We start from the raw sequence: 27,812 nt of genomic DNA on the forward strand, positions 1-27,812 counted from the left end.
TAGAAGTACATGTTTAAAAAGATAATAAATTTTTCCTAGATAATCATTACGGATCATCTATCTCATGATTGTTTTAACTTAATCCATTTACCACTCTTTTTTTTTTCCTGCTGTTATTAGGGGTTAATTTATTATGTGTCTAATTCAGCCCAAAACACTACAGGTGCAAATTTTCAAAAGTATCATCTGTAAACTCTCATTTCTATCACACACTTTCCATCTTCGTTCTGATTCACTATTACGAAGGTATATTCTTCTAAGAAATCACGTTCAATCACCAATTCATCAAAATACTAGGAAAAGCAAACAATAGGTTGATAGTGCATATAGTGCACCAATTTCAATCTTTCAGTCTCTTGAAAAATATCAATCTGAAGTCATTTTACATAAGTTTAAATTTACATAATATTAAATAACATTAAATTATTGAGCAAAAGTACCCTTTTCTTTATAATCTTACCTGCCTAAGATAATTAGCCTATAAATTACAAATGAAAAGCACAAAATACAGTGATTAACAAATTGTCAAAGCAGCTTTAGACTTTCCCCAACACTCAGCTACCTCCATGTCAACCAAATTAAAAACCAAATCACGGTTTGGGGTTTGTTTTTTCGTTTTTTCCTGTTTAAACCTAAAGGTTTCATCTGGCCTACAGGTGCGTATTTCATTGGGTAAAAAGTTTCAAAATTTTTAAATTCATTTTCAACATTTAAAAATTAGGAGATGTAACGGAAAAATCCAAATGGTCAATGGACTTTAAATGTTTAAAGGTTTGGCAACAACATAGTCATCCTCCTGCAAGGCAAAGCTGGTTTAAGGTGTATAGTGGCTTTAGATGGGACATGTGCACCCTAGGTCATCCAGGTTCCTACCTGGCCATCCTTTCTCATTTCTTTACTTGCCTGGCTCTGCAGTTATCCCGTTTGCAAAGCCCTTTGTTTAAAGCTCTGTACAAAACAGATATTTAACTATTGTTCTTTGTGTCATCAAGAGCAACTTGTATTCTAAAAGTCCTATTTTCCTGCACAGTTCTCCTCAAGAATATCAAAGGGACATTTATAGTTATCAAAAAGCTCTTTAGGTGGTAGTCCCTGTTACACAGGAACCTCTTCTCTTATCTCGTTAAGACCTAAGATCGATAGTGCTCTTGGTACTCTAATGGTGCTTAAATTAAGATTGTGTATGTTTCCTGAAAAGCTATAAATTTATAAGAGAAAACAACAGACTACAAAGGTAGTTTCCTTTATTTTTGCTAAATTGTACAGATCTCAGTTTGATATTAATTCTAAATGTTACACAGAATGACCACTTCACAGATAATTAACACAATTTACATATTAAACACTTATTTCTGTAGAGTGTATTCTATCATTTCAACTAGAAACAAGACCCAATGAATGTATTAATAAATAATCAACTGCCCTTAAGTATATCATCTGTGATCAACTTGGTAGGACTAAGTTTACTACATCTTAATTCCAAGCATAAAACGAATGATTTAGAGAGGTTTTTGTTTGTTTGTTTGGGAGAGGTGGGAAAAAAGCAGGACACGTAAATGATCTGCAGTTTAAAATACAAAATCCTGTCACATTGCACCTCACATGTTCAAGACATCCTCTAACTACTAAAAACACATGACAATTCTCAGAAAGTATTATAATCCACTAATAAGTCAGTCATCTAATACATTACAATCAAAAAGTTCCTTATAAAAAATGGAGTCCATGAATTCACACATAATGCAGAATCCCAGGCTCTTCACCATACTACTGAAAAATGCAAATAAATATATCTTTGACATATTATGGCAATTCATATCTTTCTCATCAGACTATACCAGTCAGTCATCTCAGTACTGTGGAAATGTTCCATCGATTTTGGCAGCCCAGGCCATGAGGCCCCCCACAACATCACGAACTGTTAAAGAGCCTAACTCTTGGGCTGCGGCTAGGGACTGGAGAATCTTCACAGCTTTCTGGGAGTCATTTCCCAGTTTGCAAATGACATAAATGGAGAGAGGAGTCCCTTCCTGGGTGTCCCGCTTCCCTTCCAGGATTGCTTCTTCTAAGAGTTTCAAGCTCTCCGCATCCCTCCGTTCCAAATGTTTCAAAGGGATGTGTAGGGAATGAGGCAAACGACAGATGTCCACTTCCACTTGGGGCCTGACGTCCAGCAACAGATGGGGTGCCCCAGAATCCAGAAGTTGCTTATAGTCGGTGACAGAAACTCGGTCCTCTGAGCTCAATAACTGCAGGGAGTGACACTTATCATCGGCTGAGGAGCCACAGAAGGCTTCATAGTCCTGTAGGTCAGTCACAGTGGGACGCTCCCCGCAAACTGCGCAGTCGGGCCTGCGGCTCCGCAGCTGAATACAGCGGAAATGCCCTCTGAGGGCATCGAAGAGCAACATCTTGCCACTGTAAGCGGGGCCCAGACCCGCAGCGATTTTCATCACTTCCAGTGCCTGCAGACAGCCAAGGACCCCAGTCACGACACCGAGCACCCCGCCATCGGCGCAATTGGTCACTGTCTCGGCTGGGGGTGGTTGAGGGAATATGCAGCGATAGCAAGGCCCACCGTCATAATGGTAGACTGTGATTTGGCCCTCGAAGCGCAAGGCACTGCCAGACACAAGAGGCCGGCCGGCCAGCACACATGCGTCGTTAACCAGGTAGCGAGTCGGCATGTTGTCGGAGCAGTCGGCCACCAAGTCATAGCGGCGGACCAGGTCTAGAGCCGTGGCTGGCGTAAGGGCCAGAGCGTACGGCACGCACTCCACCGCCGAGTTGAGCCGGCGCAGCGAGGCCGCGGCCGAAAAAGCCTTGGCCTGGCCGGCCAGTGCCTCGCCATGAAGAACTTGGCGGGGCAGGTTGCTCATTTCTACCACGTCGTAGTCCACGAGGCCGAGGCGGCCCACGCCGGCGGCTGCTAGGTACTGCGCCAGTGGACAACCGAGCCCACCGCAGCCCACGACTAGCACGGACGCGGTCGCCAGGCGAAGCTGTCCGTGCACGCCCAGCTCCGGCAGTATTAGCTGCCGACTATAGCGCAGAATCTCATCTCGGGAGAGCGCGGCCTTCAGCGGCAGCGGCGACACCGCATCCAGCTGCTCTGGCTGCGGCTCCTGCTCCGTCAAAAGAGCCGCCGCCAGCCTCTGCTTCAGGAACCTCAGCTCCTCCTCACGCTGCGCAACCTCAGCCCGTAAGGCGAGCACCTCCTCGCTGGCAGCCATGGCGACTTCTTCCGGAAGTTGTCGCGAAAGGTATCTCCGTTTCCGACTTACTGTCTCCTAGCGACTGGGATAAACTAAAAGGCTTCGTGGAGCTTGGGAAAAGGTGATGGATAAATAAGTACTTCTTGAAGAAAAGTTCAGATTAAACTTTAAACGTGAACAATCCTGAATATCTCCAAGTGAACCCTACGGAACCCTGGAGGAACTAGAACCCAATCACAAGCCCATCACCGTCTTCCCGAATTTGGTACAGTCCGCGCCGTCCCCGCTGCGCCGCGGTTACGTAATTCCGCTTCCGGCGTCCTGCGCAGTTCCGCCATGGCCTCCTTGGAAGCCAGTCGCAGTCCCCCTGGGTCTCGCCGGGAGCCCGAGGTGCGCAATCTGCGACAGGACAAGTACTCGGTGCTTTTACCCACCTACAACGAGCGCGAGAACCTACCACTCATCGTGTGGCTGCTGGTGAAGAGCTTCTCCGAGAGGTAGCGCACGAGGCCGCCCTCCCCGGGAGTGAGAGGAGCTGGCTTCCCCCGCTTGGGTGTCGGCAGTTGGCTGCGCGAGGCGGCCCTGCTCAGCCTTTCTTCGGCTCACGCAGGAATCCTCCGGGTGGAGGCCGCCCTGCGAGGAAGGCAGAGGCGGCTACTTCTGGGGTTCTTTCCGTGTCCTGGGTTCTCCTTCCTGCCCTTGGGTTTTGTGACGCTCATTTATTTTTTTCATAAACTCCTCTCGTTTCCCCCCTCCCCGCCTTTTCTTAGATGGGTTAACCCGGCCAACCTTTTACTTGGGGGCGAGGCTGAAAGCCTGACCTCTCGCCTCCCTCTAGGCGGTCAGGATCTGCGGCAAGAGCCGGGAGTCTAAGCGTGCGCGCTCCCTGGCCGCCTCGGTACCGAGTGCTTATATAAGCATGAGGTTTGGTCTGTGTGGGTTAGGGGGCTGTTGATGGGCACGATAATCTTTCTGGAAAGGAGAGAGCCGAAGGGCGTCTTCACTGGTCACTAGTGAGTGTTTGGTGTGGTTGTTAGAAACTGGGGGAGGGGGGCTTGGAGTTTGAATTTGGAAGTGTTACGCAATCTTTTAAGAACTTCAGAAAATCCTGGAATCAGTACAAAGTAACTTGTTTTCTGGTTACATATGCAGCAAAATTTTTTATCTTTCCATATTAACACATACAAACATAGCAAATTATTTTCACTTAGGTAATATTCCATACGGCTGTGTTATTTATTTAATCAGGTCATGTCAATGAACAGATGATTTCCAGAGTTGTTTTTTGTTTTGTTTTTATTTTTTGGCTTTTGTTTTACAAATGAGAGCAGGGATTTTGTTTACACCATATTTTCCATGATTTAGAAAAATGCTTGAAACAGTGGTCCTATATTACGTGAATGTTGCAGTAAACACACTCTTTCGAGTGTACCAGGGATAAAGTCTTAAAGGTGGAATTGCTGGGTCGACAAAAGATATGCTTTAAGTTGGCAGTTATTTCCAAATTGCTCCCCAAAGAAAGATTGTACCAATTTAGGACTCTAATCTTCAGCATGCCTGTTTCCCCACCAACCAGCCAGCTTAAGCATTGTTAAGCTTGACATTGTTGGAAATAATTTGTGGAAACCATTGCTGTTTTTATTGTTTTTCTTTCAATAACTGTCTTCACATACATAGCCTCTCAAAGTTTTAAAATTTATATATTTTCTTCCATGTAGTTAATCTTTTTATTTTGATTTCTGCAATCCTTTTCCAAATTAGAGAAATTAACCATCATGTAGCTGATCTTGTTCAAGGTTTGTGTTCTAATTTTACATATTTGTGCTGTATTCTAATTTTTTAATGTAGTACAGGTTATTTTTTCTTTTAATGATTTGTGAGTGGATCTTTTAAAAATCAAAATGAATTTTAGTAAAGGAAACAACTGTTTTCTGCTCAGATGCAAATTGCTTGAAGTCAGCTCAGCTTGATTCCTTTATGCTGCCTTACCCTCAATTGGTGTAGCTGCTTTGAAACAGGAGAGCAGAGCAATTTAGCTTATAAATGACTCCATTTATGAAATATCTCTTTCAGCATGTCTATTAGAGTCACCTTACATGCTTGGTATGTAAAGCACTGTGCCCAAATTTCAGGCACTGTGGGAAGCTGAAATTATTGTATCTACTCTTGGAGAATGGATGAACTGAGTTGCTTTCTTCAAAGTTTGCTGGGACTGACTCTTTTAAAGCCTTTAAGCATGGAATGTGCTTTCTGGTGGGTTTCTTTGCATATGTTTAAGTTAATACTAAGAGGAAAGAATGTTACATCATAGAGGTTTGGCTGTGCTTCCTTTTCTTTCCCCTTTTCCAGTTAAAGTTAAAAAGAATGTCTTGGGTGAGTAGAGGGACACATAATGGTGATCAATTACATGTGTAATATTTATCTACCAACTATTGTATTGGCTTGTTTTTAAAATGGAAACTACCACTTGAAATTAATGGAAAGTGACAGAGATGTTAATTCTGAAACAGTGAAATCTTTTGTAATTCTACTGCCTTCAAACATTAATAAAAATTTAAATTTTTTATTTTAGTGGAATCAACTATGAAATTATAATCATAGATGATGGAAGCCCGGATGGAACAAGAGAGGTTGCTGAACAGTTAGAGAAGATCTATGGGTCAGACAAAATTGTAAGTTATCTGAACATTTTTCTGTTATATGAGTTGTGTTTATATAGGGGAAAGATGAAAAATGAATAATGTCTAAATACAATCTATTTGTTCTGTAGAACCTGGAAAGATAAAGAGTGTCTTATACTCTTGGGATTTAAATGCATTTTTATTGTGCTTAAAATTTTACGTATCTTTGGTGTGTTGGGTCACTGGTAATTTTACAGCAAAAGAATGAGCCTTTGGATGAACTCTATATGACTGATTACTGATTCTTCAGGTAAATTTTCTTTAAGGGCAAAATTAAAGCATGATACTGAATTGACAAGATATATCATAGAATCAGGTTGTAATTAGTAGTGTTTGTCTTAATCTTCCTTCCTTCCTTTCTTTAGGTAGTCTCATACTCTCAGTAGAGAATATTGCCTGCAACTAAGAGCTTGTAGGTTGGAAAGGTGACTGTTTTCATGTGAAACAGGAATGACTTTTCAGAGTACTTGGCATTCTTATTTTTAATCTGTAGAATAGTCTCATGGGAGTAGTTTAACTTTTCACGTCCTAAACTTCAGATTTTCCTTCTGTACTTTGAAACTTGTTACTCTTCTATAGGAATAACTTAGGCAAATGTAGAGTTTATTTTATTATGGCTTCATAAATTTTATTTTATTTATTTATTAGATCCCCCAAGGGGGTGCACCATTCCTGGAAGTACTGCAATACCAGGTTGATGTGTACATAAATTTTATTTTTTGTAATTTATATTTATAAATTATTGTAGATTAGAGTTTCTTAGTCTCAGTACTATTGACATTTGGGACAGGCTAATTCTTTTCTTTGCTGTAGGAGGCTGTCCTGTGCATTGTAGGATGTTCCTTGAACTTTACTCACTAGATCCTAGTAGCAACCCCTCAATTGGCAGTCAAAAATGTCTGGATATTGTCAGATGTACCCTTGGGGACAAGATTGTCCCTTTCCCTTAACAGAGAACCGTATAGAGAGAAACGTTTCTTGTAGAACCTTTATTGATATTTGAATTTCAAAAATGGTAATTAATCATCATAAATAATAGTCACTGGGTCCAAATATTCTTGATTAATCTCAGTGATATAATTTCCACAAGTAATGTTTACTTAGAGGTGAATATCAGTTGTAGATCTTGGTTGGTGGGAAAAGTTTAAGGGAATTGTATTATTCATATACATGGTAAATCTGTCCTATACTGTAGATTTAGTCTATCTCACGGATGAGTAACCTAAAGTCCTAAGAAATTGACAAATTTTCAGCCTTCTAACAGGTTTTCAGTGATGCTAGGTTCAAATTTTTGACCAACAATTCCCCAATTTTTCTGTAGAAGCCCTGAGCTAGGGGCTCTGATTCATATTTATTATGGATAGAATACTCAGCCACATGCTGCTATTTAATTTGGGAACATCAACCTGACAACATTTGGAATACTTGGCATGTGATTGATTGATTTTAGGAAATGCCTACTAAAGTGGCCTTTCAGATTCTAAAACAACATTGTCTTCAAAGACATTTTTCCTACCAACCTAATAAAATTCAAAATAATGGAAAAAATTAGCATTCTCTGTCATGATTTCCATGTAGTACTGGATAAAATTCCTTATTCATTCATCACTTTATGACCTTTAAATAATTTAAACTAGAAAATGACTTTTTTAAAAAACCAAAAAACAATATCAGACCATGTCAAAAGTGGCACTTACCTGCTTGTAAGTGATGTATATTTGTTTAATTGGGGAGAAGATGAGAAGAATGATTATTGAAACCACCTTAGAATATGTCAGATAAAGTGTTCAGCACAGATACTTTGTCAGCTGGCTGAAATGAATGTTTCAGGAAAAAAACCAAGGAAGGTATATTTTCTTGAAACTCAGTAGGTTAGGAAACTGAGGCAAGAGGTTAAGTCATTTTCCAAGGTTATGCAGCTACTTGGGACCATGGAAAAATTGGGGGCACTTACTCTGAACTGTTAACAATGCTTACAGGGCAGGGAGAATGCTTCCACTGTTTGGTTTGTAGTTTGTTTGATCCCCCAACTTGAGATCAGATAAAGTCATCTGTATTTTATCATTTTTCCCCCAGTTTTGTTGAAATATAAGTGACAAATAAATTGAATATATTTAAAGTATACAATGTGATGATTTGATATATGTATACATTGTGAAATGATTACCACAATCGGGTAATGAACACATCCATCACCTCACATAGTTACCTTTTGTGTCTGGCGAGGACACTCAATTTACTCTCCTTGCAAATTTCAGGTATGCAGTTTAGTAGTATTAGCTAGCTACTCACCATGTTACATTAGATCAGAACTTTTTCTCATTTTGTCATTATTTTATAGTTTAGCATTTTAAAAAATTGTTCTGATAGTAAAATGTAATACATTTAAAAAAATTTTAAAACATCAGACATAACTGTAAGACTTAGAGGTCTGACTACTTAAAAATATTAAACTTCTATTCCCAAATATCAAAATATAGTTTATAATAACTAAAAGATCAGTACTCTAACCACATAACAGATGATTCATAAACAAGAACTACAAATGGCTATTAAATATGAATAAATATTGATAAATGAATTGCAAAATAGAAGAGTACAATTAACCTTTCTTGGCTGAAGATTTATTTTTATTTTCTTATTTCTTTCACATTTATTACAATCTGGTGTTTTTGAGAATGTGGTAGAACAGATCCACTCCAATACTGTTGATCCTAGTACAAATTGATACTGTTGTTCTGGAGTATCATGTAGCAATCTCATGACTCAATATTTACACCTTTGATGTAATAAGTATAAAGCAGGTTCTAGAGCTGCAGTGTAGCAGTCTTGATTCTGTTTTTAAGTACAGTCACATACTACTTTCACCTGATCTTAGCCAAAAGGCCAAGAAGTGGTTGGAATATTTTCTGTTAATAATTATCTTTTTCCAAGATTATCCCTGATAATTTTTACAAAAAATTTTTTTCAAACAAATTATAGTATCAAATGAAGTATTTTATAGGCAGTTATGGTAAACATAGTTTAAATCGTATGTGCCTGGCACTCTTGCAAGAACTTTCCATGAGTCACTGCTTGTTCCTCATAACAGCCTTGTGTGGGGGCCTCTGTTGTGCCCAGCAAATGAGCAGTGAGGCCAAGATTCACACTAAGGCATTGTGGCTCCAGAGCCCATGTCCCTGTCTGCAGTGCTCTCCTGCCTCACATAGAAAGGTACCATCAAACTGATATTAGGAGGCAAAGAAGGGTCAGGGGAGGGTGGGGTGGTGGAATTTAGGGTCTGAAAGTAAAGCACAGTAAATAGAAACAATTTGAATTTACTACATAAGAAATAAGTGCATTCTTGTGAAGTATAAATATTACCAGTGAAACTGAGTTTGCCTTTCATGGCTATTTCCTGATGTATATCCCAGTCCCTTCCCCAGGGGAGACCCAGGTCAACAGTTTGGTGTGTGTTTTGTGTGTATATGTACGTGTGTGCATATATGCATACCTTTTGTGCATATATGCGTATATCTGTAGGACTAGGTACTGTGCTGGTGTTGTTATTAAACATAAATACCATTTTCATATATCATTAATTCTAAATATACCTTGGAGATCTTTTGTTACCAGAGTGCCTTATTTCTTTTAACTGCTCCATAGTACTCTGTCATATGCAACATTGTTTAACATTTTATATAAACCTTTGAACGTTGCTGAAAATTTTAAGTATGGTAGTCCCTCTTATCCATGGTTTTGCTTTCTGATTTTTGTTACCTATAGTTAACTGGGGTCCAAAAATAGGTGAGTAAAATATGATAAAATACATAGAGACCACATTCACATAATTTTTATTACAGTATTTTGTTATAATTATTGTATTATTAGTTGCTGTTAATCTCTTACTGTGCTTAATTTATGAGTTAAACTTTATCATAAGTATAGGTATGTATTTATAGGGAAAAAAACATAATATATATGAGGTTCAGTACTATCTGAGGTTTCAGGCATCCATTGAGGATATTGGAACACATCACCCTTAGGTAAGAGGGAGAATGCTGTAACAAAGTTATCTTTTTAAAGAAGAAAGATTTTCCAGCTGTAACAGGATTATATAATATCTCAGATGAGCTTTAAAAGATTTGCTTTTTCAGGACAGATACAGATAAGGTCAGCATTTTGTCAGTAACTATCAATCACAAAATAAAATAAAATATAGCTGTGATCTGACATTTTGTTTCATTTTGTTCAGTGACTTGTAATTGTAGATGATTGAATGTTTATTTCTCCTTCCTATAAGCTCTCATCAGATAGCATTGTATTTTAACCATCTTTGTTCAAGATGTATCTTTGCTATAGATGTAAATTGTGACTTAAAAATTTCAAATGTAGGGGAGGGTAGGTGGAGTAAAATAACTTTAAGCAATTAATGTTAAGTTGTTAGCATAAAATAGCCTGTTACCACTATGAGTTGTTTTTTTTTTTTAAGTCTCATGGTGATCATAAAGGAAAAAGCTAGTAGATAATAAGAGATCAAAATTAAGAAATCAAAGCATCTACTAGAGAAAAATCACCAAAAAAGGAGCAAAAGATCTACAAAACAACTAATAACAATTAACAAAACGTCTGTAGTAAGTTCTTACCTATCAGTAATTACCTTGAATATAAATGGATTAAATTCTCCAATCAAAAGACTTGGAGTAGATTAAAAACAAGGCCCAATTATATGCTGCCTACAGGAGACTTACTTTACCTGTAAGGACACATATAGACTAAAAGTGAAAGGATGGAAAAAGATATTCCATGCAAATAGAAACAGACAGCAGCTTGCATGTAGTAAAATTTCTTTTTTAAATTACATATAATAATCCATCCTGCTTGAATTGAGCTGAAAATGTTTTGTTGAGGTATTTGCCATCTGAGGCAACCTACTTATACACTGGCGAATGCAGAAAGGCACAAAAGATGCTCATCCAGGGAGTCTGCCGAAGACCCATTCCTCAGAATCTTAGAACAGAGTCAGAATCTGGCATTCTACCTTTTAAGTGTCCAGCCAAGAGGAAAAAGCTACACAATCAAGTCAGTGTCGAAATATGAAGCAAAACAGTTATAAAGACTATGCAATTGACAAAAAGTAAGAAAAGGGAAAGAATTTAACCTTTTTGTCAGGAATGTAACATCACTGGACTAGTGGAGAATGAGATAAGGCCATCCAAGTGTAGAGTCAGGATAAGTTGATGGAGGAAGAATAGTGTCAGCATTTAAAGTCACAGAATTGAGAAAACAAATCAGATATCCCAAGAGAATGTAAAATAATGGGTTAAATCCTTAGTTTTTCTAGGAAGGAATTAATAGGTACTGTTTTAACTGATAAATCAAACAGTAGATGTAAAAACGTGTTATTTAAAATATGGTAGATGACACCAGAAGAAAAAAATGTTTAAAATTTTGTCTGTACAGTTGGGGTTAAAGATTGATGCTTTTACTCAAAAGCTATGCTAAACCATTTGGTTTGTTACCAAGTGCTTTTAAAGTAGTCAGATTCTTGTTTATCTGTGTGAAATGTAGTTTCTTATTCCTACAGCTTCTAAGACCACGAGAGAAAAAGCTGGGGCTAGGTAAGTAGAACCTCTAACCCCCATATCTGCTATATGCCTTGATAAGTTATCCAGCATGTATTTTCCCACTTTGGAACAAGGCCAAAATACAGTAACCTTCTCTGGTGGTTTTTATTGATCTTAATGACATTTAAATGGTTTAAGTTGGGTCACCTGTATGAGTCAGGGCCCATTCAGGAAAATAGAAACCACTATAAGTCTTTCAGTATAGGGAATTTAATACAGAGAATCTGGTTACAACAGGTGAGGGAATTGCTGGAGATCACTATCACTCCTAGGGATGGAGCAACAGTGGGAGGAGATGAGGTTTTTAGAACTCAAGAACTTGGGCCTGCCTAGAAGGAGCTAGAGTGACGGGGTGGGGGCTGCCTGTGGCAGGAGCTGAGCCATGGAACATACCCAGTCGGTGCTGGGAAGATTAACAGAGGGAGGACACTTGGACTTTTCCCTTTTTTCCTCTCCACGGTCTTCCACCTATACCTCCTAAAGCTGTATGGAAGCCAGTTGGCAAGAGAACCTGGGAAATGTAGTTGCCTGCAATATAGCACAGAGTAGGGAAGGGCCAGATGATGGATCTGAGGGCAAACATTTTGGACTACCTCACTACCTCAGCTGTGAACCTTTGAATGTTATTGAAGGTTTCAGTTCAAGAATAACCTTAAAGGATATTCTTTATGTTTAAAAAAGAAAGATGTGCTAGCTTTTAAACATAGGGCATTATAGAAAATCTCAGATGAGTTCAGTAAATCTGAGATGAAATTCTGCTTTTATTTCTGCTGTTGGTCACAGTTGCTCACGTTAAGAATTGGTATATTTTTATTGAAAAATTTGGAAAGCATAGAGAAAGCACAGTTGGGGTTTTTTTGTTTGTTTGAGGCTGCAGTGCAATGGTGAGATCATACCTCACTGCAGCCTCAAAACTCCTGGGCTCAAGGAATTCTCTTGCCCCAGCCTCCTGAGTAGCTAGAACTGCAGGTGTACACCACTATGCCTGGCTAATTTTTAAAATTTATTTTAAATTTTAAATAACCCCACAGTAGAGATGGGGTCTCCCTGTGTTGCTGAGGCTGGTCTTAAACTTCTGGCCTCATCCAATCTTCCCTTCTCAGCTTCCCAAAGTGCTGGATTATAGGCATGGGCATGAAGCTGGCCAGAAAGCACAATTCTTAAAAATTGAAGTCTGCTATCCTAAAAACCATCAATTGATTGGTATCATCAGATGTTTTTAGTGTCTGAATCCAGAAGGCCCTTTGGGATTGAAATAATCTGGAAACTTCATGAAAGAAGCCAAAAATTACTGACCAATTAGTGATATACCCCAAAACTATAGATAGTCACTTCTTAACAAAAGAAGTTAAAAGAGCTCAACTTTGCTAATAAGATGCTTGTGGTGGGTTTGGACTTGAGAATGTGGGAACCCCCAAATCCTGCTCCTCAGGGTTTCTTTCTTTTAGGCATGAAGGTGGCTAAGTATTCATAATTGCTAGCTGCACCAAATACCAGAGCAGGGGTCTGTTGTGCCAGGCTTACAGTGTAGAAGACACTCGTGGGTAACTCTTGTGGAAAGGGACTTAGAGTGTTGGGTAAAGTAGAAGCAGGGAGACTTGTTAGGTAGTGATCCAAGCATCAGAAGGCAGAGCCTAAGACTAAGGTGATGGTGGAGACAAAAGAAAGGGATTGAGAGATGTTTTGGATATAATCAGTAGGGCTTAATTATAGTTAGAAATCACTGGTAAAGGCAGGAAATCAAGGATCATCCCCTACTGGATAGAGCAGTTGGATAGTTGGTGTCATTTCCCAAGAGGTAGCCTGTTAGGAGGTTAGGAAATCAGGAGATGATTTTGGAATGTTATGTTTGAGATTTCTGAAATATCCAAGTGGAGATATCAAGTAGGAAGTGGGTAAGTAAATCTGGAGCTCTAAGGAGAGGTCTGGCCTCTTCAGTGTCTTGGGTAGACACTAAGGAAGCACCAACATAAAGATGGTTTTTTAAACTATGAGAATGTGATGATTTTTATGTATAGTCTAAGACTTTTATATTATTTCTTGGCTAAATTGAAATACAGGGATAATCTTTTCTATTAAATTGACATCAGAATTGGGAGGGGGGCAGTCAGCTACCTTTTTGATTATATATAATGTATGGGAATTATATGCTTAATATAAAAAGTTTCAAATTTAATAGTATCAGAGAACTGATGTTTTACTTTTCAAGTGCTAAAAAGTTTCTTCCCTATTCAAGTATATACTTAAGTATTTCTGGTGATTTTCTTTAATGGATATAAACACTCTTATTTTTAGGAACTGCATATATTCATGGAATGAAACATGCCACAGGAAACTACATAATTATTATGGATGCTGATCTCTCACACCATGTAAGTGGTATGTTTCTTTATTAGCTATTTATCACAGTCATGGCCTATTTTACTGACTTACTGTTTATTCTTTCTAAATTGCAGCCAAAATTTATTCCTGAATTCATTAGGTAGGTATAATTTCTAATACTTAAAAGAAATATGATTGAAATCATTTCTCTTATATTGGTTTTGGACTTATTTTCATATTTCATTCTCCATTAGTTAAAATGCGCATGCAAATTAGCCAGGAGTGGTGATGCGCACCTGTAGTCTCAGCTACCTGGGAGGCTGGAGCATGAGGATCACTGGAGCCCAGGAGTTCACTGCATTCCAGCCTGGGCAACAGAGCAAGGCCCTGTCTCTTTTTAAAAAAGAAAAAAAATAATGCAACTTCCATGTTTTCTATCAAAAATATAACCAGCATTTAGATTTGAGAGTCGTGAAAGTAGATACGTGACTAAATGATATCTCTTATGGGCCCTGAGGGACGCACCAACAAATAATTCCTTTGTTATCTAAAGTCCTTCGTACCACAGAAAAAGATGGAAGGCAGCTTTCATATAAAATGGAATTAAGTCTTGAATCATTAAAGTAAAACACCAAATAGGGTTTATTCCAGGAGTGACAAATGTTTCATTATCAGTAACCCTCAATATAATTCATTTATTGTGTTAATAAAGTAGTGTGATTCAGTCTATAGATGCCCTGCCCTTTTCTAGTAAGACTCCAAAATGGGAATAGAAGTAAACTACTTAAGCATAATAAAGATGACCCGTTTCTAATATAGACATCACCCCAAATAGTGAAATACTGAATCATTTCCAATAGATTTATTTTTTAATTAAAAAAAATATATTTTGGAAAAACTACATAAGGGGACAGAATTCCAAAATCAAATTACGTGAAAATATGCATCACAATTTTCGTACAGTAAGTGAGAAAACTGCAGTATAGAAGAGTAGAAGCAAAGAAATATAAAGGACTCAGGCGAAGGGTATGAGGGCGAACGGCATTTTTGGTAGTAAACCTGGGAGTTAAGTAGAAAGCCTGTAGGAGATCCATGCTTTATTTATCCAACCTTAATATTAGACAACTGAAGGGCAAAAATAAAATCAAATGAGAATTATATTTTTGTGGAAAATTTCAATAAGTTGAATTAAGAACCATTTCTTTTAGTTCTCAGGGGTAATGACAGGGTTCAAGAGCTCTCAATGGCCAAAAAACATTATATCCAATCCAAGAGATGGGTGCAATTTGACTATATAAAGGACAGAACACCTGGTGTTGATGATTCCTCTGAAGTCATTAAAAATCAAGTAATTGTCTATTAAGTATTTCAGTATTTGAACGAAATGATTTGAGATCTTTCTGGCAGCTAGAAGAGATAAAAGCAAAGGGGAATGTGTCAAAACAAAGAGGATGAAAAGTTTAGTAAGTGAAAAGAGTTCAGTGAAGCCTCAGCGGCTTAAAGGAAATTAAATGGAAACTTTTAATCTTAATTGCTTTTCATCTGACGCGCTTTAAGGAGTCTTTTAAAACTGATAAGAAACAATGAATAGGAAAGAAAACCTGCTGAAATCTTTTAGAATTTACACAATTCTTACTCTGCTACAAGAAAGCATTATTTGGCATAAGGTATATTTGTGGATGTAATTCCAATGGATTTAAGTATTGTAGTAAGACAAGAATATAGTTGAATACTGGTAAAGGGTACAAAACTGCATTATTTGCATGTGATACAATTATAATCTTAGAAAACCCTAGAGCTAACAAAACCTGTGCAAATAAGAATTTGGAAGCCATTCTGAATATAAAAGCTAAATTTACAAAAACAGAATCAAATTATGTCACCACCCCCCTTTCCATTTATTATAGAATACTTCAGGGAGTTTCCACCAAGACCTGGGAGAAAATCTAAACTTCTTACCTTGTCCCTCAAACCCTAGGTGGTCTGGCCCCTGCCTCCCTTTCTGACCTCATCTTGTCCCCCTTCCCTCTCTCTCCATGCCACGGGCATGCTCTTTTCACTTCTGTGTTCACCCAGAGCTCTGTGTTCCTTTGCCTGAAATGCTCTTTCCTCCTCTTTGACAGCCAACTGCTGCTCCTCCTTCTATCTCTGCATAAAGTCATCTGAGACCTGTTCAGCTTATATCTCAAATACACAAAAGCCTCTGTCTGATAAGGAAATGGAACCACTGGAGTAGAAAATGGATGAAAAGATACAAACAGGCCATATGTAGAAGAAAACCAAATGGCTAATAAACGTAAAAAAATGTTCACCCTGGGATGTAGTCAAAGAAATGCAAATTAAAAATAGCTATGTGTTCCTATTTTATTACCCACTAGTTTGTCAAAATTAAAAACTGTTAGAGCACTAATACCCAGTATCAGTACAATGGTAAAAACAAATGGACACATTCAGATATTGCTGAAGGAAGGATAAGTTGCTATAACCTTTTTGGAAAAATAACTATTAGAATTAAAAATACACATAAGCTTTGTTTTGGCAATTTCAGTATATCCCATTTTAGGGAGTCTAAGCACCAGAACATAAATTTTTAAGAGTGTTTACAGCATTATTCATTGTGGTTGTGCTATTGGGGGGGAGTAGGGACAGCCCACCATGGAAACAACCATAGAGTTGTGAGTTAAATATTCTATGGAATATTTTTGCAGCTACTAGAATGGGAAAGATCTCTTTCAGCTGTAGGGATGTCCATGATATGAATTATAAACTCACGAAAAGCAAATCACATTGGATTCCAGTTTTGTGATTACAACCCAAAACCCTAGGGGTGTGTATCTTTTGAGTTATCCTTCTTTAAGGAAAGAGAAAGATTTGGAGGGACACCAGGCTGTTTTAGTATTGTTTACTTTAAGGCAGGCAAAAACAGGATGTAGGAGGGATTGGGAAAATTTATAATTTTATTAATACATTTTAGAGTGGTTTCAGTTGGTGCATTCAACAAATAGTACTATTTTGTAGTTTTAAAATAGAGGAAAGACAGGCTGGGTACAGTGGCTTACACCTGAAATCCTACCACTTTGAGAGGTCAAGGTAGGAGGATTGCTTGTGGCCAGGAGACCAGCCTGAGCAAGACCCCATCTCTACAAAAAATAGAAAAATTAGGCAGGCCTGGTTATGTATGTCTGTAGTCCCAACTACTTGGGAGGTTGAGGCAGGAGGATTTCTTCAGTCCAGGAGTTTGGAGGCTAAGGCTGCAGTGAGCAATGATGATGATGCCACCGCACTCTAGCCCAGGCAGCAGAACAAGACCCTGTCTCAAAAAAAAAAAAAAAAGGAAAAACAGACTCAGGTTTGAAAACCCCACTTTGAAATGTCTTTTAGTAGACAATCCATCTATTCTCTTGGAATTTTTTTTTCCTGCTTCTCTTAAAAGTTCTGTTTGTGTAGCTCTTGAAAATAACTATTGAAAGCTCAATGGCTTTTTCTAATTGACAACCAATTTATTTTTTCTACAGGAAGCAAAAGGAGGGTAATTTTGATATTGTCTCTGGAACTCGCTACAAAGGAAATGGAGGTGTATATGGCTGGGATTTGAAAAGAAAAGTAATCAGGTATATATATGTGCTATAATTTCTCTGTTAGTATAACTACTAGAAATATGCTTATAATAAGTATTTGGATTAAATTATCATGCTCCTTGGGATTTGTGGGATCAGAATAATTTTAGCTTCCAATAAATATTCCCATTTATCTCCTTACCTACAGGGTGTTTTTTTTATGATTAGAGTCTGGGTGTTTTTCATTAAGAAAAAATCAGCATAAACTTTTGAAACTTTGGTAGAAATGGTCTGGTTCAGCAAGAGTTATTCTAACTATTGTCTATGTTTTTGGACTAAATGGGGTTTTTCACCATGTTTATAGTTTTATCATTTTAAGCAAATAAGACACTTCATGATTTCAACTTTTATTAAGCAAAATAAAGTAGTGGGACTTTGTAGTTGTCATTTAATTAACAATGTTGCCTTACATATTTTACCTTTTTCTAACCCACGTTTTCCTTATCCTAAAATGGAAAGAAAATCTACTGTTTGATTTTTTTTTTTTTTTTTTTAATTTCGGCATAACAAACCTCCCTGAAGCTTAGTGGCTTAAAATAAATATTATTTCTCAAAATTCTGTGGATTGGCTGGTATTGCTGGCTTCACCTGGGGCAATTCATGTAGCTTCTATCACCTTGAAGTTCAGCTGTGCTGGCAGGTCTGAGAGTTGCTGCTGGTCGTTGGCTGGGGCATCTCTGTTCTTTTGTGCATGGCCTCTCATCTTCAGAAGGGCTAGACGAGCTTCTTTACATGGTGTCCTAAGGGGAGTATCTTAAGAATGCAAAGGCAGAAGCCACAAGGCCTCTTAAATCCTAGACTGTGGGGCTCACACAGTATCAATTTTTTGGACAAAGTATCCCATAATCTTAAGGGATGGGGAAGGAGTCTATCTCTTGATCAGAAGACCCATGGGAATTTTTGGTCATATTTAATCCACCTCAGTCTACCCAACTTTTCAGGGTTGTTGGAAGGTAGAGGTATATTTCTGTAAAGGGTATATAATATAATTTTATAAATTTTTACTAATATTAATATTTTTTGTCACCCACTTCATTCCTCTTGAAGATTCCATTAAGTTCATATCAGTTCTGCCTCTCAACTATGGAATTTCACATCATTTAAAACATTTAAGAGCCTCAATCTTGCATGAAATGAAGAAGTTAGATTGGTTTTCAATCCTACTAAACATTGGAACCATGTAGGGAGAAAATTAACCACAACTGCCCCTATTAGTCCTCCCTTCCCCACCATATTAATACATGGCAGATCATTTTTATGCACACTGACCTGTTACCTAGGTGAAAATTCAATCTTTTGGTGCTTACAAGAATCTGAAAAGGAAACGCCTTGTCAAATCCCTGATCTCTCTTGCTGACGGACAGGCCTTCATAATTCTCAATAATGACTATTGGTAAATTCCAGTTTTATTATCTGTTTTTGTTCTTACCTAAAGTTTGGAAGGATGCTTGTAGGTCCCCTGTAAATTTCACTTTCAAAGAATAAGAATCTCTTTTCTGAAAAATGAGTGTCAGCTTTCCTTTCACTAAAAATTTCTGTTTGTTCTAGAGAATTAACATTTTTGTGAAATTAGTTCTGCATTTTTGAAAGCACTCTGTTCTTGTATATGCTTGTCTTGTTTATAAATTATGTTTTATAAAGAAAATCTGATTGTTTTATTTGGCAGCCGTGGGGCCAATTTTATAACTCAGATTTTGCTGAGACCAGGAGCATCTGATTTAACAGGAAGTTTCAGGTACGGTGAAAAACTCTTACTATTTATAACTTCTTTCCTAAATTTCTTGCTTTATAATAGCTATTTTAAAGAAATGCTTTTCATTTTCACCCTGTTTTTGTTTTGGAACGCTAAAAAGGCAGGGTGAAATTCCTTAATGGAACCTAAACATCTTAAGGTGAAATATTGTACTTTTTCCTTTAGAAAGTTGAAGGCAGGGCTTAGGTTGTGTGCTTGTTAACAGTATTAAGGCTTAATTCATTTGAAAATTGCTGTTTCTGATAATGTGCTCCAAAGAATATCACATATTTCAGTAATGAATACTTTATAGCATTGTCTGCAGAAAAATTTTAAACATTTAATATTTGGGTAGAGCTTTTTTGGTTACCTTGTTCTCCATATGTTAAAAAATACATATTTCCTCATTTAATTTGATCAAAGCTTTGATCCTTTGGGTTTTTAATGTTTGTTTTGGGGTATATGTCAGGGTTTTTGGGGTGTTTAATTTTAGATTTGCTTCTGTAGATGTGAACTGCTCTTGTATGACCATCCCAAATGACTAAAGATTGCCAGATTTTTTTAAATCTCAAACTGTAAACTGCCTGTGCATCTAATTTAAAGTCCCAAACCCTACACATAACTTAATAATTCTTACTAGATATTTGCTCTTTTCCATTAAATAATATTCTCAGTTCTTTTGCTTAATGCAAGAAAATCTAGATCCTTAAAATGTCAGAATTCATATACTTACACACATACACCCAAATTAGGAGCTGGCTGTTGAAGGTCAAATAAAAAGAAAAATGAAGCCTCTGTAGGTTAAAAAGTAAATAGGTTAGAAAGCAGAACTTGGGGTATAAAACAGAGGTCCCTATAACATCCCTTCATTTCCACACTTGAAGGCAAAAGAACCATCAGAGATCTGATTAAGGTTTCTGGTTGCCATGTAGCAACAATACAAGGAATAGTGGCACTCACAGAATCTCTTGTACCACATGGAGGAGCCAGTGTGGATTTCACAGGCCACAATTTTGGTGGCTTCAAATGAAGACCCCGTGTAGCTCTGTGGGTTGTGGAGCCTATGAAGAAAAACACAGCAGGGAGAATAACAGGGTGAGGATGCCTGGCTGCCATTAGAGCCACTCGGGAATGAGAAGGGGGTGGGATGAAAGATGGCCTGGGAGTTGTGGATTTCGGGCTGTGAGAGCAGTGATTGGGTATATTCTGTACAAATGACAGAGCAGCCAAACACAGACAAAAGTGAGTCTGTTAATTTCATACTTGTTTTAAATAGTTAAAGCTCATTGTCTTTTCATAAGAATAGTGGTTTCTAAAACACATGCATTAAAGTTCAGCTTGTCATTACACAAAGCTCATTGCCATTAGATCCCTTGATTTAAGAAGTAGGTACCTTTCACAAAATAAGAAAAGGAATCCCCCAAAAGACTGTAGTCTGACACAAAGCCATTTGATAGCAAAGACCACCTGGATCCTAATCCTATTTATGGGATCATATGGCTTCATATATATAATTTTACTTTATTAGCCATAATTTTAAAGATATTGTGGGGAGGAGGGAAGTAGCAGTGAAAAAAGGTACCTTATAAAATGAGAAAGTATTCATAGCCCAATCCCAATTTTAAAGGTAATGCTGAAACATTGTCTCGTCACTATCATAGTTCTTCCCACCCCACAATCCCAATCCTTCCTCCCCTACTTAACAGCATTCAGCATATTATATATCTTTAATTTTTAATTCACTGCTAAAACCCCAAAACAAAGTGCCTGAAGTCCAGTATGTTGCTCAATAAATACTTGTTATTGAATAAATACTGTTACCATCAGATTCTTCTCTCTTCATATTTATTCCAGACTTCTTGGGATTCTCATGGAAACTGTGGGTAAAGGAGTACACACAGTAAGCTCCCTCAGGTTCTTCTAAAGGCTGTGCTGTCTGTTTTTCTTATATCCACTTAAAAGTCAATAGGTAGGGTAGCCTTACAAGAAATCTGAGTAAAAATGTAGGTTCCATGTGAAACCCTAAGGCAGTGTAGATCCAGGTGGCCTTAACTTTGAAGCGAACAAAGTTACACCAAATTGCCTCTTCTAACTTTCTCCGAAGTATAGGATAAAAATTACTGCCTCTGTACCCACTGAGACTCTTTAAAAAAAAACAAAAAACTTCTGTGACTCTTGAAATAGGGAGCTCCCTGCTATTCAGAGTTATAAAGAAAGTAATGTGGCTCACCCGTAGGACTTCCACCTCCTCTGTCTTTGTAAATCTGATGAGTTCTGTTTGGCTTGGCGATCCACCTAAGGTTAGGCTGCACATTCGCCGCTGCACATGTCTAGCTGTGACCTCAGTTGGTGACAGCTGAATCCCACCAAGATTGCCTCTGTGCTGTGATGCCTGGTTCCTGTCTTATCCTAGTTCATCCTACAGGGCCTTAGTTTATCTTAGGAAATCTTGGGAATTAGAAACTTGTTATAGTCACTTATGGGAAATGCCTGTTAATTATGGGATTCTTTGTCATCTAATGTATATTATTGCTTCATTGTCATCTGTCAACTCAGTTGCTCCAATATTTGGAACAGTTTTCTCCTCTTTCAACTTGAAAAGAAAATTTTAAGGAAATTTAAAAACTAAAAATAATGGGTGGTTCTACATCAAATGATTCATTTTACCACATTTTCATAATTTCTGATAGTATGATGGGAAAATAATTCTCTAACAGATACTGAGAGTTCATGTTCAAAATGATTGTAAATTACTTAGCAAATATTTCATGGCCTTTCTTGTTCAGGACAATGTATCATAATCATGAGCTGTAAGAACTTTTCTGAATACCAATTGCTAGTGAAAGTGTTTGGCTTTATAAATACCAGTGAATTTTTTGAAAGGTCAGGATACAGGTAGAGAAGTATATTTATCCAGGTGGTCATATATATTCTGAATTCTTACAGGTTATACCGAAAAGAAGTTCTACAGAAATTAATAGAAAAATGTGTTTCTAAAGGCTACGTCTTCCAGATGGAGATGATTGTTCGGGCGAGACAGTTGAATTATACTATTGGTGAGGTATGTAACTGATGCAAAATAGTATGTTGTATTCCTCGTAAAGAAACAGTAAAGTTTAGACTTTCTGTAATAAAAAGTTTAATGTTCGTAACTACTAAATTAATGTGAGGTCTTCTAGTTGTTTATTTACAATGTCCAAGCACTACAAGGTGAAAATTCAAATCCCTTTCAATTAATACATTTGACTTAGCATGATTTAAAACATTAACAGAAGGCAGCATTCTCTTTTAAGTAACTAAGTTACTGGCACCTTCTTCATCCCAGCCCTTTCTTCTGACCAGTCAGCACTGTGGGCTGGGTCTCTTTGCTGCTTTTCCTCTTGACACAGCAGCAGCCATCATACATCATACCTCACAATGAATGAAGAATCTCTGATGCCCATTTCCTGTGATTAAATGAAAATGGCCAGGAATTACAGAGCAATGGGATGGAGAGTCTGTACTATTTAGGGGTGGCTAGTGAGCTCTTAGGGAAGACTCTCATTTAACACTAAAACTCTTATTCAAAGGAAAGAAATAGCTACCCAAAGAATGCCACTTCTCTTATAGAAGTAACAAGATTTTTTTTAACTTAATGCTAAAACACAGTGGTAGCTAAATTTGACAAACAACTGAAAAAACTAAGTGAAAGGCCATTTTACTTTTGGAGTATAATTTTTCTTTGAAATGCAACCTGAAATTTGAGTAAGCCAACATAATACTCAGGATCAGTGCTTTTTAAACAGTTGTAGATTTGGTTCAAATGACCTAGTCTTAGATAATAAAATGCATGTTTAATTTTAAAGACTTGGAGGTACACATAGTTCTTAGACTCCCCTAATTTTGAACTAACTTGAAGGACTTCTGTTGTGGGACTAATCATGTTTCAGTTGTATTAGTAATGGTTGTATGCCTGCTATGCCTCCTTTCTAATTTTTTTGAAGACTGACTTTAACATATATTTTTTTAACTAGGTTCCAATATCATTTGTGGATCGAGTTTATGGTGAATCCAAGTTGGGAGGAAATGAAATAGTCTCTTTCTTGAAAGGATTATTGACTCTTTTTGCTACTACATAAAAGAAAATTATTTATATTTATGTTCATTTCCATTTAAACATAAAGCCTGGTTACTGATTTTTATAAAATGTACTTAGAGCATAAATCATAAGGTAAGGTAAATTTCATGCAAATCTTTTTTTTTTTTTTTTCAGAAGAAACTATTTCAAATTAAATAATTTTAAAGTTACTGGTTTAATGAGTAACGTTCTCGATTTTCATTTAATGTTTTGCTGTATTAAGACCTATAAATAAATGTGGTTTATATATATGGGTTTTTTGCATAAAATATTGCTGTTTTCATTAGAGTATGTGAATGCAGTATTTTTGACATGGGGAATAACTTGAAATATTCCTTATAGCAACTGGATTCATAGTTCTTTATACCTAACGTCAGAAGAGGAATGTCAGTTATATTCATGAAATATATATAGCCGTTTCTGTATTGAAATATATATATTTCAATTTATATATATATATAAATATAATTCTGAATTGAAAAATATATATACCTGTACCCTTTCCTTAAAAGTGCAACTCAGATATTCTTAAAGCAGAAAAAATAATACATCTAGAGCAGACTTCTAGAGTTCCTTTCAGCTATTGTATAGATGAAGGAAATCTATTTAAAGTATATATTGGGAACTGGAAAACAATTTGGCTGTAATTGATTACCTAGCTATTTTTTTTTTCTCTTTTGAGTTATAACTTTTTTCACTTTTGAGCAATAACTTCTATAGGTAAGGAAAAATATTGATGACATTGTGGTACAAGCTTAGCTGTTATTTAATTTTTAAACATCTTATTATATAAGATTTTTTTTCCCTCAAAATATGTTTTCATAGTATTTCAAGACACTCAGCAAAGCTCACATCTCTACTAATATGACAAAAATCTCTTCTCTATAGCTCTTCTCCATTCAGAAAAGTGTTCTGCCATTTAAAATGCAGGTTAAGTTGTACAAGAAAGCCAGGGTTTACCTCTCTACAGTAGGTATTTCAAAAAAGATCAGTTAATTTCTAACCATAGCATAGCTTTTGGATCATGCAGTATTCTTTTTAAAATTTGAGTAAGGACATAATTTGAGCAAATAAACTTAAGATAAACCTGACTTTCCTTTGCAAATAAAGGAAGAGGTGTCTTTAAGTTATTTAATAATTATATTTAGTGAAGAGTATTCCTAATTACATTTTCTTGGCTTAATTTGGCTGCTGAAGAAATTGAAGTCTGATTTTATTTGCATTTCTCTCTAGTGGATGTTACCAAAAATGAATACCAGACTATAAAACCTTTGGTGTCATTTTGAACATAAAAACCTCTCCTTCACTCCTGTAGGTGAACCCTAATACACATTCCAATTAGGGCTATTATTTATGTGGAGAGCTGTTCAGTTGGCCCACCAGGGACCTACCTTCCTTGAGGAAGTGACTTCTTTCATCATTGATAACTAGAAAATTCATCAGTGCTTGATGTAAAATTGCTTTTAGGCTAAGATAATAGAAATGTAATATTCTCAATATAGGGAATTGTTTAGAGTTTATACTTTTTAACCTAAACCCAAAGTTAAGTTTTATTTATTGTCAAATATGTGCAGCAGAAATTAAGTAAACACTTCAAAGAACCCAATATAAAATAGAGGTAGTATTGCCTTCTATCTCACTAGAGTAGATAGATACCTTTTGTGTATTTAATCTTTCAGTTCATATTCCCACCATCATTATTACAAAACTGTCACTGTTGGAATTTACAATAAGGAGTGTTTGAGCAGTGAAGATTCTTTCGCCATTTGGAAGTCATTTAGAAAAGAATCTTGGATTATTGAGATGCATTTTTATAGTAAAGCTGGTGACTTAAACACTGTAAAATTAACATTTAAGTCTGAATCCAGCATCCCTTTTTGCTTTTAAATGATGCCAAGGATGAAATCTTAGTTTCCCTTTGTATTTGTATTATCACTGTATGAAATCTAAGTGTGTGTGTATATATATATATATATATATATATATATATATATATATATATAAAACTAAGGATAAACTTATTTTTCTTACTTCATATTTTTACCTGTCTTCTGCAATGTGTAATTAGATTCTTCACCTTTAGCTCTCTGAAGCGAAAGCTTTGCTCCCACCCCCTTTCCTAGTTTTTTTAATCTATTGTTTTCCCTTCAAATACTGACTTGGCTTTAAAGATATATTTTATCACAATTGCAGAAATTAATGGAATACTGTTGAACGAGAGTGTTAAACTTGTCTTACAACATTGAGCTATATGTAACTGCAATTTATACCACTTGTAGTTCAGTCCGATTCTTTTGGGATGTTAAGTGGATGAAACTATTTTAACTTCAAATTTAAAGAAACAGCAAAGGACAGGTGTATTTACAGATCGCATATTAAGAAAACTAGCTTGGTTAATCCTTAACGATTGGCTTTTATTACTTTTCAATACTTTTAACCAATGATATATTCTCAGGTGCACTCGAGTATAAAAGGTGGGTTCAAAAATGTTGAGGGGGTAACGCATTCGTTGGGATTGATCTAAATTCACAGTGCAGACTGTCCATGTGTTGTCTTATGCTATCCAGATTGTGGGAGCACTGAAAGTTACTGTCCCTAGGACTACAATGTGTGTTTTTTAAGGATCTTGTGGAGGTCCATTGGCAGTATCACTTCTCATCCTTAGGCGTCACCAGTTGGGTGGCCTCAAAACACTAGAAATTTGCTTTCCTCAGGCCAAAGAGAAGAGTCCATCACTGTGACTTGGGAGAATGTCAAGTCACTGGGCAACGGTGGACCTTCTGCAAAACTCAGCCCCTGTCTACCAAATAACCCAGTCTACCCGTAAGGGCTCAGAGTTCCATGGGGTTGTGTCTCCTCTCAAGTCGGTGTGTGAAGCACGAGGCCCTCACACCTCATTTAAGGAAGGAGGCATCAGGGGCGACTGGCCAGGTGTCCCTGCCCCTTCCTGCTGCTGCTCAGCCCGTGAGAGCGCTGGCCTCCCAGCACGTGGAGCCGCCCGAGCTGCCCCGCACTCCCCTCCCGCCAGATGTAGTCCGGGCCCAGCTGGGCCCGCGCAGGGATCCCCAGCACGGCCACCTGACTGAGTGCTGGGCGTGCTGCGGCCCGATGCTTCTGCCTCCGCCGCGGGCGCGGCGGCCAGAGGAAGGCGCCTGCCGAGTAGACGGGCCCTGGGAGCGCACTGCGGCCATTATCCGCGGCGCCTCCTAGTGGGTCAATGGCAACTCCTGGTTCTCGCGAGAGCTCCCCCTCAGTGGGGATTATATAATTTGCTTTAGGTGGGGGTGGGGGTGTCCAGGGCACCCTCCCTCAGGAAAAGTTGGGTGTAAGCACAGGTGAGAGTAAGAGAGTTGTCCCTGGGGGGCATGGGGGAAAGGGGTGCTGTCCCTCATTGCCCCCCCTACTTAGCTGGACAATGAGTCCTCTTATGCTAATGAGGTACTTACGTCACTTCCGCTCTTTCTCGGCCGCCATTTTGGCTAGGGCAGGTTCGGGGACTCGGTCCGAGGCGCTTGTATTGTCTGCTGAGGGGAGACGCGGGATCAGCCCCCTCCCCCGCCCGTTGCCGCCGCCGCCTCAGCCGGCCCGGTCTCCCCTCCGCCGCCCGCCGGGATCCATGAGCTGAACTCCCGCCCCCCCCCGGCCGCCGCCATCTTGTGCCCCCTCCCCCTCCCGCAGGCAGCGCTAAGGGGGATTTTGGCGTCTCCTCAGGCACAGCTCCCTCTCTCGGTCCCTGCTGCTGAGGAGCGAGAGGAGCGCGGCCGCCGCCGCCCGCCTGCCCGCGCCGGTGAAGCCGCCTCTCCCACACCCTCCGTCTCCTCCCTCCGCCCCTCCTTTGTCTGCACCGCTCGACGACGCTACCGCCGCCGCCGCCGCCCGCCGCTCTGCTGCGCCCGCCGCGCCCCCCGGCAGCAGCCGCGGCCGCGGCGCGAGCCGGAGCCCGCCGAGCCGGAGCGCGACGAGGCCCCGGGCGCGCCCTCCCCGCCCTCGCCTCCGCCACCGCCGTGCCGCCGCCATCCTCCCGCCGCCGCCGTCCGGCCCCCGAGCACGCCGGCCCCGCGCGCGCCTCGAGGCCGACTCAAGGTAAGCCCCGGCGCCGCCGCGCGCGGACCCGCGGCCCGACCCTGCCTCCGACCCCCGGTCCGCGCGGCTGCCCGCCCAGCCCGGCGCCGCGAGCGCGGGGCGCATTGTTGTTCGCATCGCCACCCTCCAACCACACACACGCTCCTTTGCATACTCCGGTGCTGACGGGCCGCCTGTCCCGGCACGGACCGCTACCCGGGCTCTGCTCTGGGGGTCCAGGCGCCTCCTCCTGCAGCCCGACCCCCTTCTCCGCCCCATGTACCCATCGAGGCCAGCAGCCAGCCTGGCCACCCCGAGCTTTTGCAGCTAATCGCATCTTCCCTACCCCGCCCCCAGCCAGAACTGAGCTTCTCCCATCCCTGGAACTAATCCCATCCTCCCCCCTTCCCCAAGAAGAACCCACAAGCCCCCCACGCATACCCCCATGCTTGGAACGAGC

At 39.0% G+C, this 27,812-nt stretch overlaps 4 protein-coding genes across 8 annotated transcripts in view; 2 read left to right on the forward strand and 2 right to left on the reverse strand.

The window, feature by feature from the left end:
* Window positions 1-1,216: 1,216 nt before the first annotated feature.
* On the reverse strand, window positions 1,217-3,543 carry MOCS3 (molybdenum cofactor synthesis 3). The gene has a single exon (XM_012766139.2). It carries the CDS (start codon window positions 3,231-3,233, stop codon window positions 1,851-1,853), a length of 1,383 nt encoding a protein of 460 aa, XP_012621593.1. The 5' UTR covers window positions 3,234-3,543; the 3' UTR covers window positions 1,217-1,850.
* DPM1 (dolichyl-phosphate mannosyltransferase subunit 1, catalytic) lies at window positions 3,539-23,541 on the forward strand. The gene is made up of 9 exons (XM_012766140.3): window positions 3,539-3,712; window positions 5,788-5,887; window positions 11,463-11,496; window positions 13,798-13,874; window positions 13,959-13,984; window positions 17,340-17,435; window positions 19,108-19,176; window positions 22,120-22,234; window positions 23,187-23,541. Exons 1-9 carry the CDS (start codon window positions 3,552-3,554, stop codon window positions 23,289-23,291), a joined length of 783 nt encoding a protein of 260 aa, XP_012621594.1. The 5' UTR covers window positions 3,539-3,551; the 3' UTR covers window positions 23,292-23,541.
* Window positions 16,764-27,664, reverse strand: LOC142876849 (uncharacterized). 5 transcript variants are annotated; one of them, XM_076010866.1, is made up of 7 exons: window positions 27,528-27,664; window positions 26,737-26,814; window positions 20,995-21,050; window positions 20,134-20,234; window positions 19,907-19,967; window positions 18,030-18,194; window positions 16,764-17,134 (listed from the first exon to the last, which is right to left on the reverse strand). In XM_076010866.1, the coding sequence occupies exons 1-6, from the start codon at window positions 27,629-27,631 to the stop codon at window positions 18,040-18,042; spliced, it is 555 nt and encodes a 184-aa protein (XP_075866981.1). In that variant the 5' UTR covers window positions 27,632-27,664; the 3' UTR covers window positions 16,764-17,134; window positions 18,030-18,039. The 5 variants fall into 5 exon arrangements, with proteins under 5 accessions (XP_075866981.1, XP_075866982.1, XP_075866984.1 ...); XM_076010867.1 differs by having other exon boundaries at window positions 16,764-17,138; XM_076010869.1 differs by adding an exon at window positions 18,711-18,754 and having other exon boundaries at window positions 16,764-18,181.
* ADNP (activity dependent neuroprotector homeobox) overlaps window positions 27,269-27,812 on the forward strand; it is a 32,985-nt gene continuing 32,441 nt past the window's right edge. Inside the window, exon 1 of the mRNA XM_012766138.3 lies at window positions 27,269-27,373. The gene's annotated coding sequence lies outside the window, so the exon portion shown is untranslated. The remainder of the gene's footprint in view (window positions 27,374-27,812) is intronic.

This window comes from Microcebus murinus, chromosome 16 (assembly GCF_040939455.1).
Source record: "Microcebus murinus isolate Inina chromosome 16, M.murinus_Inina_mat1.0, whole genome shotgun sequence".
Classification (NCBI taxonomy): domain Eukaryota; kingdom Metazoa; phylum Chordata; class Mammalia; order Primates; family Cheirogaleidae; genus Microcebus; species Microcebus murinus.

Coding starts and splice junctions, on each gene's coding strand:
- MOCS3 (XM_012766139.2), bottom strand. CDS start 3,233: ATGGCTGCCAGCGAGGAGGTGCTCGCCTTACGGGCTGAGGTTGCGCAG.
- DPM1 (XM_012766140.3), top strand. CDS start 3,552: ATGGCCTCCTTGGAAGCCAGTCGCAGTCCCCCTGGGTCTCGCCGGGAG. Junction 13,985..17,339: donor TTTATTCCTGAATTCATTAG/GTAGGTATAATT, acceptor TTTTTTCTACAG/GAAGCAAAAGGAGGGTAATT. Junction 19,177..22,119: donor GATTTAACAGGAAGTTTCAG/GTACGGTGAAAA, acceptor GAATTCTTACAG/GTTATACCGAAAAGAAGTTC.
- LOC142876849 (XM_076010866.1), bottom strand. CDS start 27,631: ATGGGGCGGAGAAGGGGGTCGGGCTGCAGGAGGAGGCGCCTGGACCCC. Junction 19,968..20,133: donor CATGTGGTACAAGAGATTCT/GTGAGTGCCACT, acceptor TTTAACCTACAG/AGGCTTCATTTTTCTTTTTA. Junction 18,195..19,906: donor CCTAATTTGGGTGTATGTGT/GTAAGTATATGA, acceptor TGCATTCTTAAG/ATACTCCCCTTAGGACACCA.